Genomic DNA, 15000 nt, shown 5'->3' on the forward strand with positions numbered 1-15000 from the left:
AGTGCCAATTGTTAACCACCTCCCCTCCCCTTCCCATCAAGGACCCCATCACCACCCTAACCCTTTCCATACCCCGCTCCTTACTGTGCCCATCCTATACCCAACTAAACAACACTAAATCATCACGCTTAAGCCTGATTCTCCACGCTGTACTCTTCTCCTGCATACACACAACACAAAACACAAAATATACACGTTATATATATATATATATATATATATATATATATATATATATATATATATATATATATATATATATATATATATATGTATATTCTACACACACATGCATATGTGTATGTATGAAAACAAACGTTTGTTCATGTCAAGAGAAACGATTTTCGACAGACAGAAACAAACTATATGCAAACCGAGAGTACTTTGGAATGATGCAGTGTTCTCATGTTCCCTGAACAGAGCAGTTCAAGAAACATGTCTGTTTCCATCAAACGGATGCAGATTACTGCTGTAACCATTCTTCTGTCTTCCTGATTTTTCTCGCGTCAACTTAACTGGAGTAAATAAGGTTTGACCTTCTCCGTTTCCTTAGCACAAGCTACAGAAAAAAATAAAAAGGTGAAATGCTTACCCTTGGCTTTGGAGGGTGACATAGCATCGTTGGAACCCTCCGAGTCCTCGGCATCAAACCGTCTTGCCATGTCACATTCTGCAATGACCAGAAAGATTATTACTACAGTGAAGGGAAAGAGATCATTACTGCAGTGAAGGGAAAGAGTATGAATATTTCTTTATTATTTTTTACGGGAGGCAATAAATGTACGACAACGACGGTGTGTGGAGACATGACAAGGAAAATAAGTAAAGGAAAACTTGTGGTAAGAACATCTGTTTCTTGTAAAATTCTTCGTACACGACGCGTTCCTCAGTAACTGATTATTGACGTTTGAAAAAAAAAATTATTCATAACTCACAAATCATGTATCGTACTAGTTTTCCAAAGTTCCTAACTTGAAAAAAAAAAAATGACAAGCTCTCTAATCATTACAACAAAAATATCCAATAAACAGGGCTTCCGATTTCGCTGACTCCTGCCCGAAATGGAGAAAAAGGGCCTCGGGAGATCACAAAAGTAGGTTTAAGTGGTTTGTCACGGATTACGAGACGTTGTCTCATCGTGTTTTGTCTTGCTGTGAACATGATTGAACAATGCAAAATACCCGAGAATGGTCAATGTCAATTACACAAGCCTATTCTAAGATTGATATATGAGGTACACAAAAGATATGATATAAATGGAAAAGAAAGTAAGTACAGAGAATTGGAGGAGAAAACCTGACGAAAAGAGAGCAAAGCGAACGCCTACAAAAGTTGTAAACAAAATTCTATTGATTTATATTCTGATGTTTAAATTATGTGTATATATATATATATATATATATATATATATATATATATATATATATATATATATATATATATATATATATATATATATATATTATATATATATATACATACAGTATATATTGATACTAATAACAGAGACTGATATCTGCTAACATCAGCAGGTAGAATACAAATTCTTCATGTTTTATAAACAATCACCCGCCTCACTACACATAGTTGTGGAATCTGCAGGAGCAAGCAGTTCAACATTTTCTAGCTACGCAAACACCAGCCCACTCAACCAATCAATATGAGGTGACGTCTTTACGCAGACCTAAGTAGAGGTGGAATTCAGAACGGACATAAGCACCAGATATATTAACTATTAGGCATTTAAGGAGGCCAACTTAAACACTTGTGACCAGAATTCTCCAGAGCAAATGCTCAGCGAGATTCAAAACGCACGACGCTATAAAGGCAATTTTATTCGTTTGCATTCAACGAACCTCCCAAGTCCGAAGACTGGGGATTTCGCATATGGGTTAAGTTTCCTAAGCAATTTTTTTGTTAAACATAATACTGCGTGGACTTGCGAGATAGTGATGAATATGTATGCCTTCCTCTTTTCATTTCTTTACGGGAGGTGTGTGTGTGTGTGTGTGTGTGTGTATGTGTGTATGTGTGTGGAGAAGAATATCACGACAGCAGTGGTGATGCTAAACCGCACAACACCTTATTTCTACAAAATTGTTCGTTTTCACAGTGTCTACTGGATCACGTCAAGCGAAAAGCAAAATTCTCCGTATTTCACCTTGCGTTGCACAAAACACGACTATTATAAGGCCCTTCTTTGCCCAATACCAAAGCACTACTCCCCTTCCTCATCCTCCGGCTAATTTTATTAGAACTTGAGTCTGTCAGTTCTTTTCATGAAAAAGATGAACAGATCTCTAGTTAACTGAACGATTTACTGATCATGTATGGTTGTTAAAGTACAATCAATATGTGTATTGAGGAATGGTTTGGCCGATGGACTGAAATCAAGCATCTACAACGAATGTGACCTAAATTCCCATTATCAATACTTTTAAGAAAACCAGTATTTGACAGATAACTTAAAGGAAACTCGTGACTTTAAGTGGCAAATATCCATGCCTACATCTTACACTCTCCCGCAGTTATTAGTACCACTAATAATAAATAATGATATTCCATTGTTCAAGCACTTCATAGATATAAGGCTTTGAAACTGGACTCTTACTCTAAATCTTTCTTTGACACAAAGTCACAGGTAGAATCAAGTTACGTATTGAAAGATCTAGGTTAATAGTGCTGTGAAAGACACCATATCACGAAAATTCCATTAAACCTCTTTCGGTTGAAATAATGATAACAAAGGAATAAATTAAATGCAAGGCCCAATAACGAAGATGAATCACAACACGATGAGTTTTAAACGTACTGTTTCCCGAAGGTCATATAGTTTTACAAAAAGGAGGACATACTTTATATTCACGGGGGCCAAGGCCATCACCTATAAAATCGAACAGTCACATTCCGAACTACAGCTGTAATCTTGAGTCACACACACACACACACACACACGCATGCATACACACCCATGAATAAAACTTGGGCTCTCTCTCTCTCTCTCTCTCTCTGTGTGTGCGTGTGTGATTTTAAAGTTCCGCTGTTCCCTAAAGGGTCAAAATTCAAATCTGACTCGTTTCGAACTTGATGATTAGATTAAAATCTGCGTGGGTTTCAATCAGGTGTCTACTGGGGATTCACAATTACCACTTTATACAGCGAATGATCAATCATTAAACAAGTGGTGCCGTTCTTCAATAGTAAGGGCTAGATTTGGTGTACATTATTTTCACCGCGAGGCCGCGTTTGCAAGTAAGTACCAGGTAGATATAAACTTCAAATAAACCCCATCATTAAAAGAACACGATTTATAACTCACTGGATTCACATCAAGAAGGAAACACGATCACGCACGAGCTAAACATGACGAAATCCACCCTAAAACTTAGACCGATGCAACAGATAGTAGAACCGTCCAAAACGATCACCGGTAGTCTTAACCGAATGACGTTCGCGACTCGGCAGGAAAAGAGGGAGGCGTTGATGATGCCTTATCTAATTGGTTACGTTATCAGTGATGTATACAAGCCGATGTCTTCATGTTTTAGATTTAACCGTAAGTTTGAGCGAGAAAAAACGCACGCAATCTCAAACCTTTTTGTTCGGGTTTATGGAAGGAGCAACGTAGGCTGATAAGTCATTTCCTGTGCTGTTCGATGCAAGCTAGTACTGGGTGCGATGAGAAGTATTATATATATATATATATATATATATATATATATATATATATATATATATATATATATATATATATATGTATGTGTGTGTGTGTGTGTGTGTGTGTGTGTGTGTGTGTGGGAGAATTCTCACACTACAGGACCGTAAGGATACACAAGGAATCCCAAAGTCGATCAGAAGAACACGCCTCTTATTAGGATGTGGTCATGTAACCGCTGACACAATTACTGGAGATTTTCTTTTCTTTTACTTTTACCTCTATAAACAGTTTTCCTCTCTCTCTCTCTCTCTCTCTCTCTCTCTCTTTCTCTTTCTCTCTCTTTGCTATATTCTTTCTTTACTAAATTTCGGAGGCGTTTAATAATAATACCGAAGTAATAATTCACAATTTCCTTCATTGTTCTGGTGTCTTCTTGAGAGAGAGAGAGAGAGAGTGAATATAACGACAGAATTATAACAGACTCCAAAATAAACGGAAAATTCTAAAACAAAAAGCGCGTACGTATACTTTTAATAAGATGCCAGAAAAAATTCACACACGAACATAAGGAACTTCACAAACGTGAAGTGACCAATTCCCTACCTATTTTACAGACACTCACAGCATCACATCATTGTAATAATAACAATAAGACCTATCGAGGGTTTTGTCTAACCACAGATGTCGCAGTACGAAAGCGAATCTCTCCGCTCTCCCTCACTCGCTCATGAACCCCAGCAGAGGAAATTGCCTAACGTCAATGAATCACTATTTCCGGTAGATACGAATAACAAAGAAACCGAAAGCGAGTTCGTCTGTGCAGGAGATAGAGAGAGAGAGAGAGAGAGAGAGAGAGAGAGAGAGAGAGAGAGAGAGAGAGAGGTAACTAAACCCTATGTTGCTCAGATTTTCTATCAACAAAAGTACCGAATTGAGATGATATTCCTTTCAGGTTATTGTAACGAAAGAGAAGGTAACTGAAAGTTACCTACTCCTTTGTTACAATAACATGCAGAGGTTATTATAATAACCTGCAAAGGTTATTATAAGGGAAGAATGTTTTGGACGTGCATATCCAGACAGAGCAACGTTAAAATTATCAGTAATATAACTTCAACCCAATAAAAAAAACACTTGCAATCAAGAGCGTTCGCAGAAGACCAGCCACGCCCAAAAAAAGGTTCCTCCTCCCTAAAGTAACATTCCGCTCCTAAAATCTGATCACTTGTTTGCCAGCAACGAGGCCACCTGCGCTAAGAGTTTCTGAAGATTCTCACAAGACACTTTGCGTGATCCTGCTAATGAAAAAGGATAATAAATATTCCAAAAGCAACGAACAAATTACAACAATAACAAAACTCATAATATCAATAACGACTTCAACTCCACCAAAGGTAAATACCTTTGTACATGACACTACTATTACTACTATTATTATTACTTGTAATAGTGATCATATTGTAAGAAGTTCATCGCTTACACAAGCATAAGGTGTAAGCGAAGTGTATCGGCCTAACTCTAAGTACACTAGGAGGTATAAAATTTTACTGCAAACGAAGATGAATACACGACGAATATTCTACGTATATATATATATATATATATATATATATATATATATATATATATATATATATATATATATATATATATATATATATATATATATATATATATATATATATATGCACTTATTATAAGATCATCAACCCACTTAGCCTCAGCCGGATTTGAAAGCCATTATAATTACCAAGAAGGCAGGCTGACGACGGAGCAAAGGGAGGCTGACGCATCGTTCAAGAAAAGTAACCTACAGATCACCTCCAACGCTTGGACATTTCCCTCGAGATGTCTGTCTATATAAGTCCACGTTTATCCTTTTAATGATGATAAGGAGTAGGTCGAGAGAGAGAGAGAGAGAGAGAGAGAGAGAGAGAGAGAGAGAGAGAGATTATGACCTTTCCGACCGCATCGGTTTCCCCTTCCAGCGCAAAAGAGAATAACAGGGTGACGCTCGCTCCGGAAATTCTCCAGAAGTCTTTTGCAAAAACTGCGGACTCCATTTCCGATCATGTGATGCGCGAAGAAGAGAGAGAGAGAGAGAGAGAGAGAGAGAGAGAGAGAGAGAGAGAGAGAGAGAGAGAGAGATCTTCCAATAGAAAGAAAAAATATATTTATTCTATGCTTTAGGAATCTTCCTCTCGAGGCTGAATTGTTGAATTCCTACGCAAACTGCTCCAAAGGTTATTGTAAGTTGCATCACTCTTTTCTATATTAAATGCATCACTTCGATGTCAACGTGGGTTGGAATTCATTTCATGTTCAACAACCGTTGATAATAAACTCGCACTTAATTACCAGAAATAATAAAAACACCAGCATTTCATGTGAAAGCACTTGTAAGCATATCTTGATGATAACTTACAAATAAAAATACCATAAGGAATGAGTGATTTTCCCATGCCTGTGAATTATTTGCGGGAAATTCCACACTTCTAAAAAAATTCCAATAAGCTAAGTATTCAAAGCGTTGCTCAAGACTTGGAAATGAATGAGTGCCGTGAGAATCGGAACGTCTGGCTGTGATAATGAAAATATAATGATAATATCATTACACGATAAGTCATTCTGGACGCAGTGTCAGTTTGAGGAATCTGAAATAGACTATTATTATTATTATTATTATTATTATTATTATTATTATTCAGTGACCAAAGAATCATACAAAAAATGGCTAAAAATCAACTGCAAAGTAAAAAAAAAGGCCTGTATGATTAAGAGGATATATATATATATATATATATATATATATATATATATATATATATATATATATATATATATATATATATATATATATATATATATATATATTATATAATGTATGTATATACTAAGTTTAAACTACCGTGAATGACGAGTTAAAAGGGTTTCATTCTTTTTCAATTGCTGTCGACAGTTTAATTATTGAATTGAATTATGTTCCTTATATTTTCTATTTCTTACCTATTCACGGCACCAACTAAAGCAAAGATTTATTCATTAGCATAATCATAAATCAGTATATTAGACTTGGCATTTAATAAGTTTTCAAACAGTAATTCAAAATATTATGGTATTCTATTCAGGATTGCCTGAATAAGAAAAAAACAGCTCTCATTTCGGGACAAACCTATCCACAAGGACTGTATACATAAAATATGCATTGCCGAGAGAGAGAGAGAGAGAGAGAGAGAGAGAGAGAGAGAGAGAGAGAGAGAGAGAGAGAGAGAGAGCACGGCAACAGATTATGGTAGTCTTGAGATTTAAACGCTATGCAGCCTGGACTACAGAGGGGTTGTTCTTGACGCATTTTTGTGACGGGAGTGGGAGTGGAGAGTGAGTGACAGACGAACGAGAGAGAGAGAGAGAGAGAGAGAGAGAGAGAGAGAGAGAGAGAGAGAGAGAGAGAGGGGGAGTGAAATATGCCAGTGGCAATGATATACTTGTTGTCATAACAAAAGCAGAAGAGGTCACTGGACTCATGATAAAGATGGAAGGTTATTGTGGAAAAGATGAAACACAATAGAAAAATAGGAAGAAGAAAAAGAAGCGGCAGGGAGGGACTATCTATCTATCCTTCTCCTGCTGCTGCTCCTCCTCCTCCTCCTCCTCATCTTCTTCTTCTCTTCATCTCCGACGGGCGTCTCCAGGGGCACCAGAAGAGGACGGACAAGGCGGCTCTTTGTTGACTGAGATATGCACCGTGGGAAATCAACACGCTTCCCTCAAATAAGTCCCTTGCCCTAACCTGGAGTCCTTCGATCTGATCCTTGCCTCCCTGAATACACTTAGGTCGCATCTATACGTTGGCAAGGATCACTAATCATTATTAGATACACGTCACGAAGGAATGCCGATTTGCCCTGAACTTTCAGAAGTCAGATACCTCGATGGTGGTCTGTTGACAAACCAAAGACCATATTGAAAAATCACAGAACGCAATATATTGAGTATTAACAGTCAGACATGAGTAATTAAAACAGAAAAACGGATTTCTGAGAGTGCCTAAATCAAACGACGACACTGGCACCAAAGAAGACGTGCGGGGAGGCATTAAACCCTTGCTCTGGCCTGCACACTTCTTTCCGCCTCCATCGAAAAGGACTTGGGTTGTGGGATGCAGAACACAGGCCAGCACTGAAACCAAGGAGTCCCACAAGCCACGTCCTCAAAATACCTGTCTTGAGTTACATGAAGAGGCTACGTCTGAGCGCTGAGTATATATCAACAGGGTGTCCTTTATCAAGCATTATAAGACCAAATTTATACGGGACGGTGATACAGCCAGGACAGAAACCGTCACTCTTCTCTCTCTCTCTCTTTCTCTCTCTCTCTCAGAGCAATGAAAGGCAAACGGTTCTCCGCTATTAAAAGATCGTTGTCACGTACAGGTCTTCAAACATCCACGTCTTGAAAGAGTGATGAAGCATTCCCTGTATATTTACTTATGTCATTTTTTTGTCTATTTCATTTTGATATTGACAAAGGAAACTTCGGTTCCTTGAAATAGGAAAAAATGCCAATACATAGATAAATATATAAAAAATAAAGAAATAAATAAAAAATTATGCACCATACATATGTAACATTCGCAATACATCAAAATCATCTGAGATTTGATTTGCTTACTAACCACTTTGGGTCCTAAGGTACCAGTACCGAATGTAATATTTTGTAAAAGGAAAATAAAATTCTAGATAAAATTCCCTGCATTTTCTTAGCTAATCGAAGTATCGAGGTGTAATTATTGGGAAAAATTCTTAATTTCCTACACCCCTGAAAACTAATAAAACCAAGTTATCAAAATGAAACAAATATCTAATATGTGCGGTATTGTTTTCAACATCACTGATCAAATTGAGTTCAAAAGGTAGTTACGAGACCTAGCGTAACTCCGAGAGTTATTAATGGGAGTAGTAGTAGTAGCAGTAGCTGTAGTAATAGTAGTAGTAGTAGTAGCAGTAGTAGAAAAAGTAGTCGCAACAGCGGGCCCTTGCGAAGTGCCAAAAATAGTCAGCGCCGTAAGTGGCCGCGCGAGAGTACATAGGGTCACACATAAGCTCTCCCTATAATTAAGACTTTCCTACAAGTGCCACAAGACTGCTGCCCCTCTGCTTTTACCCACAACAAGTGGCCCCTTCATTTATACCCACCCACTCGAGTGCCATCTGAACCACCCACGGGCACCCGGCTCACAGAAAACCTCTTCACGCAAGCAGGGGCGCCCGGCCGCTCCAATGGTAGTGCCGGGGTATGGCACCCTATGCAACGCGAAGATGCAGAATAGTAGTAGTAGTAGTAGTAGTAGTAGTAGTAGTAGTAGTAGTGGCATACAATGCTTAAATAAAACGCTTATCCACTGCTAATAAACCATTGTTTAAGATGAACTTAAAGTCTATAAAAAAAGTCAGTACTCTCTTCATCAAAACTAATTACAAACACACATGTAAACAAGACATTAGAGAGAGAGAGAGAGAGAGAGAGAGAGAGAGAGAGAGAGAGAGAGAGAGAGAGAGAGAGAGAGAGAGAGAGAGAATCTGGGCTACTGCCATTGCAGTCAAGAAGGAGAAAACTTTATAGGAAAATACTATTTTCAAAAGATTTCTTTTTATGCACTTCCTTACAATTTCCAGTAGAGGTCCCTCTTATGCCCCAAGCAGAAATGCTTTCTTTGTCCTCTTATTCTTTACAGATGTTGTACACACTGTCTTCAAGTTCCAAGAACTTTTAAACATATCTTCATGAAAGTGCCGACTGAATTCCACCATAAAAAAATTACAACTTTAAATATATATTTCCACGGTATGTAAACCGCCCATAATACGAGGAAACAAACGACCTTACTCTTGTCTTTATTATAGCATTGCGCTGCTCTGGGGAAAAACAGCATATGCGACGTCCTGCTTAAAAATAACACAGGAAACGGAATGTTCAAAGCTGATGGCATTTACAGAGGTGATGAGTGTATATAAACTAGGCTTCCCGTCTTCTAAACATGATATTGGATCTGGACGTTACTTGTAGACATTTCTAGATTTGACTGTATTTGAACTGCCTTTTTAATGGACAAGAATGAGAGAGAAAGAGAATATTTTATGAAGCTTGGAGAACATGAAAGGTTGGTTTTGCTGGGTGATTTAAACGCGCTTATATGTGACAGAAAGTGTGAGAATGTTGTTTATAGGTTTGACGCTTTTAAGAGTGAATAAGAATGAAGAGTCTTGTGGAAATCCATAGAAGAATATCCGTAGGTACACTTAGAAAAGAGATACTGGTGAAGAAAAGTTTGTTAGCTTGAATGTTAGTACAAAACACATGGATGTTGCTGGAGGTATATCTGATCATTACCTTGTAGACGCAAAAGTTGAGTTAGAAGTTTAAATTGGAAAATAAGGGCTGTAAGTGTAATTAAGACACGTGAGAATGATATGAAAACGGACTGAAAGGATGCTAGGCTAGAAGACACATAAGTGAAAGACGTAGACGAGGAGTATGTGTTAATGTTAATAAGGACTATGAAAAAATTAACAAGCTGGTTCATACTGGAATTTGAGAATAAAATATCACAGATGATAAAAGTATGTCACAGACTATGTGAAGCGAGGGACAGTAGTATGGAATTTAGAGAAAATTAGCCAGGGAACTGGGGTGCTTATAAAAGTTTTATATAATATATATATTATATATATATATATATATATATATATATATATATATATATATATATATATATATATATATATATATATATATATATGTGTGTGTATATATAAAAATGAAGCTCAAAATGATTCGTATTTGCATAAAAATCAACGACGATATATGTACACATTCAATAATCTGAATGCATCATGGTGCAAGCAAAGAAAAACTGGCGCCCCCACCCCCACACAAAAATAGAAAAGGAGCCCATATCAGAGGAAAACAGAGAAAACTGAAGTAAACGAAGGAAGCAGCTGGGCTGTGTAATCAAGGAAGAGGAGCTTCCCAAAGGGACGCCTCCTTAGAATGGCGCAATTACCCACGGCCAGGGTGGAAGGGATCAGCTTCATTAGAAGTCCTTCTGTTTCATATACAAAAAGACACAAATCCTCGCTTTTTTCCCCCCTCACTTCTTTGTTATGCAAGATGTTCCCAGGGAGTTGTCCGCTAACGCTAACCAAGACGTGTGTGTGTGTGTGTGTGTGAGAGAGAGAGAGAGAGAGAGAGAGAGAGAGAGAGAGAGAGAGGTTACCTCGTTGAGGACCTCCCATTTTCATGGTTTACATTTTGATGGAACGATGAACACTAAACGTCTGTTCTCCCTCTCTCTCTCTCTCTCTTCACCTCACCCTAGCTACGGCCCACAAAGGTTGACTAACACCTAAGTGCCTAATTCACTCCTGAGGTCGTGGAAGAATATTGGAGTTGATAAGGAATCCCCATATCGTTCCTCCCCGTCCGGTTCCTGAATCGATTATTATTATTATTATTATTACTGAATCCATTATTATTATTAACTGATTGATTGATTTGTGCCTGTTAAAACTGGCGTCACAACAGCTAGGCTATTGACGCCGTTATTATTATTATTATTAACAACGCATATTTCTGGAGTTACTGCATACGTGGGAGTCAATTACGAAGAGCGAAATTAAAATAGTGTGTTTTCAGGTTTGACACTCTTCCCTACTTTTCGGAAAAGTGTCATTTGGCACTTTAGGCGTGTCAGGTTTCAAGTGCCGATGAAGTAGGGGCAGACAGCGAGCTGACAACCTCCTAATCTATGGGTGGAACAACAAAGAACTCAAGGTTGTGGAACAGAGTAAATTGAGAAAGATAACGTTGGCCATCTTTTAGTTACACTCAATTTAATTTGCATACTTCAGTTCTTGTTATCTGTTTAATAGTAGGTATTTTAAAATGAACACTGAGCTATAAGTTTACTTTTTAATTATAAAAACGTAACTGCAAGAATCCTAGATTTTAGTATTTTAACCAAAACTAAATACTACATCACTAAGTCTTATCAATGTAACAACATCAATAGTCGTCTATAATTCTAATCTTAACTATATACATAAAATTTACCCAAAAAGTGACGAGACCACAAGAATAAATTTTAATAATAATAAACCCAAAAATCAAATATTGTAAAATATAACGGTAAATCGAATGAAACCAGTACATATTCGAGTATACTTAACCTTTTGGATAATGGGGAAAAAGACAGTTACGGACGAGATTTATTACGAAGTTGTTCAATATTGAATCTCATGATAACTAAAAAGCAATCACTGCCCTGGTAATTTTGCTCCTTTTCCGGTTCATAATTGTAAAAGTTATTGCGATTAAGTATATCTCCACCGTTGAAACTATCATTATTTTTAGTATATTGCTGTTCTCCTTGAGTAATAACCAATGAAAGCGTTCCAAGAATTGACACCGTACTTATCAGACAGAGTTGAGAGCCAATTTCCTTCGAACACCTGAGAGCAAATGTGCCATAATTCATATGAATCTCTTGTTGCCTTTGTATGCTGACCTCACAGCTGTTATTGCATTTGTGGGTTCAGAACGATTATCGTGAAATAAGAATTCCATACCGATTAATATAACTTCCATAATGTTGTTCGCATATTACAGTCACCACGGATATCGTGTTGATTTTTGTGTCTCTATAATTACACGAGGATGATAATGTCTTCACATGGCGCTCTACAGTAAACCCTGGCCTTTACCCGAGCCATCTTTGTGAATCAGACGGCACTGGCACCCGACTCTTTGCTGTCGGGACAACGGGGATCAAATTCACGGCAGTGCCTCGCCGCGTCCAACTCCACCGCGCGGGAAGGGAATCGTTTCATTTGAAATCCTTTCGAAAATTAGATTTAAAATACTGTATACTTGTTTATTTATTACAATCAAAGGTCAAGAAAATGAAAAATACTCCACTTTCCAAATGCAATACTCATAAGAAAATAATTTATCTTCCTGGCACTAATGAGTTCGCTACATCGCAACCGTTTTCAGTTCACCCAACACTCCCACTGAACGCACGGCTGTAAACGGCAGCAGGCGCACACAACTATTTAAAAGTGCTTCGAGCCTGACCGACCGCAAATGACAGACCACTTGACACCCCCTGCCCCCTTTCCTTGTCTTTGCCTCTTGCCTTTCCAAATCACCTGACACCCCATAAGGTGAAAGCCAAGGCACTCACCCGTATCACCTGTCACTCTGTCATCCGAAAACACAAAACCGCCTTGGGAGAGGGAGGGAGCAGGTGATAAGAGTTGTTAGGTCTAAATACGTTAAAACAATTCCAGTGTTGTATTTCAGAAAATAAAATTAATGTTTTTTTTTTTTTAGACGGGCAGCCGAAATTTTGTATTAATTATTATTTACAGCGGAACTTTAATATCATCAGCTTTATGGATGATAATCAAAGTATGCAGAAAAGGATATTAATTACTTAAGTCACATTAGCCTTCAGAAAGATCCACCTCCCGATGCCTATTTGTTAGTTAACCCGTAAAACTAATTGTAATTCCATCCTCGGTAGCCATTGCACAATACTTGTCACTAAATGTGTCAGTGGCATAAACGGGCCTGACCTGACATGATCAGGGGCCTGCGCCAAAATTTGGGTTGAAAGACGACACACACACACACATATACGATATATATATATATATATATATATATATATATATATATATATATATATATATATATATATATATATATATATATATATATGTGTGTGTGTGTGTGTGTGTGTGAATGTTTATGTACGTACACACGCACACACGCACATGAGCTCTTTAACACTAGAAGCACACCATACCTTGGTTCTTATCCTTCATAGGTTATCCATCACACGACCTAAAGCTTCAGTTCCATTTATCATCAAGTGACGGTTTTTTTTTCAAAGGTCCTGAATAATGATGATAGTGATAAAAGATAAGTCCAAACATGTAGCTTATCTCTTCGCCGCCGCTCACGATGACTTTGTGATTAGATAATGAGCTTAATTTATCGGTCCTTAGTCCACTTCCGTTAGCTGGTCAAAGTTACCAGAAACGCTGGTGTGTGATATAAAAAGAGCCCCATCCGAGTACACACAAACACACACACACACACACACACATGTATAAGTGCCTGTGTGTCTGTGTAAGTGTATGTGTCAGTTACGAGTTTCATCTCGCTAAAAGCATTCCTATCTATATTAAATATTCCTGTATTCACTCGTATGACGCTATGATTTTGCTGCTGTTAAGTAAATTATGATTCACTATTGCGCTTCGTAACTACAAAACGATAGTTGTTCTAAATATTCTGAGATTATGTAACGCAACGTTGAACCTTATCTTACTTAACATCAGCAAAACCCTAATACGTTGTACAATTTAATGTCGGTTTACTCAATACCAAACGCATGTTTCATATGCTTACTGAATGTTTCAGTCAATAGCAATGACCGTATATTATAAGCATAATTCCTATATACATATATACACACACATATATATATATATATATATATATATATATATATATATATATATATATATATATATATGTATATACATACATACATACATACATACACACACGCAAGTACATATGCAGACTGCCGGAATCTATAGAGGTTCAGGCTCCCCCTATAATAATTTTGGACTCAAAAATTACTGACATTCTCTCTCTCTCTCTCAAACGTCCCTACCACTAAAACCTCTATTATAACGGCCGCGTGTTTTCCTCAAGACGAACAAAAGTAGACAGGATTTTTCGAGAAAACTGATTAGACAATGCGTTGTTTATGCTGGTAAACTGATAAACACTATTGACGTGAAGGAGGTACTCGACGAACTTCGGAAATTCTCAAGAACTCGAATCTCCCATGGAGTTTTCAAGTACGTCCATTGCCGGCTTCTAAGGTCATCCTAATTGAGTTTTTTTTTTTTAATGGTCTACTTTCTAGCCACTGTCTGTTACTGTATTATACAATAGCTCTTTGGGTTTCCAAACTTGAATGAGGTGAGGTTTAAAAAAACGAATACAAATAATGTGAAAAAAAGTTATATAAACCAAGAAAATACCTATAAAGGTTTTATGTTCTTATGGCCAAAATCTGTCTAACAAATAAATGAATAAATATGAATAAATAGAAGTTATGTAAACCATGAAAATACGTATAAAGTTTTTATATTCTCATCGCCAAATTCAGTCTTAATAAATAGCTTGATAAAAATGAAAAAAAACCCACTTAAAACTATTAAATTCTTTATTTAAAACGATTAAATTCTTATTTTAAA

At 37.2% G+C, this 15000-nt stretch overlaps 1 protein-coding gene across 8 annotated transcripts in view; it reads right to left on the reverse strand.

The window, feature by feature from the left end:
• Window positions 1–15000, reverse strand: part of LOC136850746 (ETS domain-containing protein Elk-3-like) — a 266856-nt gene that overhangs the window by 21718 nt on the left and 230138 nt on the right. For 7 of the 8 annotated variants that reach the window (XM_067124685.1, XM_067124684.1, XM_067124688.1 and 4 more), the window contains one exon: window positions 593–670. In XM_067124685.1, the coding sequence (XP_066980786.1) occupies window positions 593–670 (78 nt within the window). Of the gene's footprint in view, window positions 1–592; window positions 671–3319; window positions 3464–15000 lie in introns of those variants that run through there. The other variant, XM_067124691.1, reaches the window with a different exon arrangement.

Source organism: Macrobrachium rosenbergii, chromosome 22 (assembly GCF_040412425.1).
Source record: "Macrobrachium rosenbergii isolate ZJJX-2024 chromosome 22, ASM4041242v1, whole genome shotgun sequence".
Lineage (NCBI taxonomy): Eukaryota > Metazoa > Arthropoda > Malacostraca > Decapoda > Palaemonidae > Macrobrachium > Macrobrachium rosenbergii.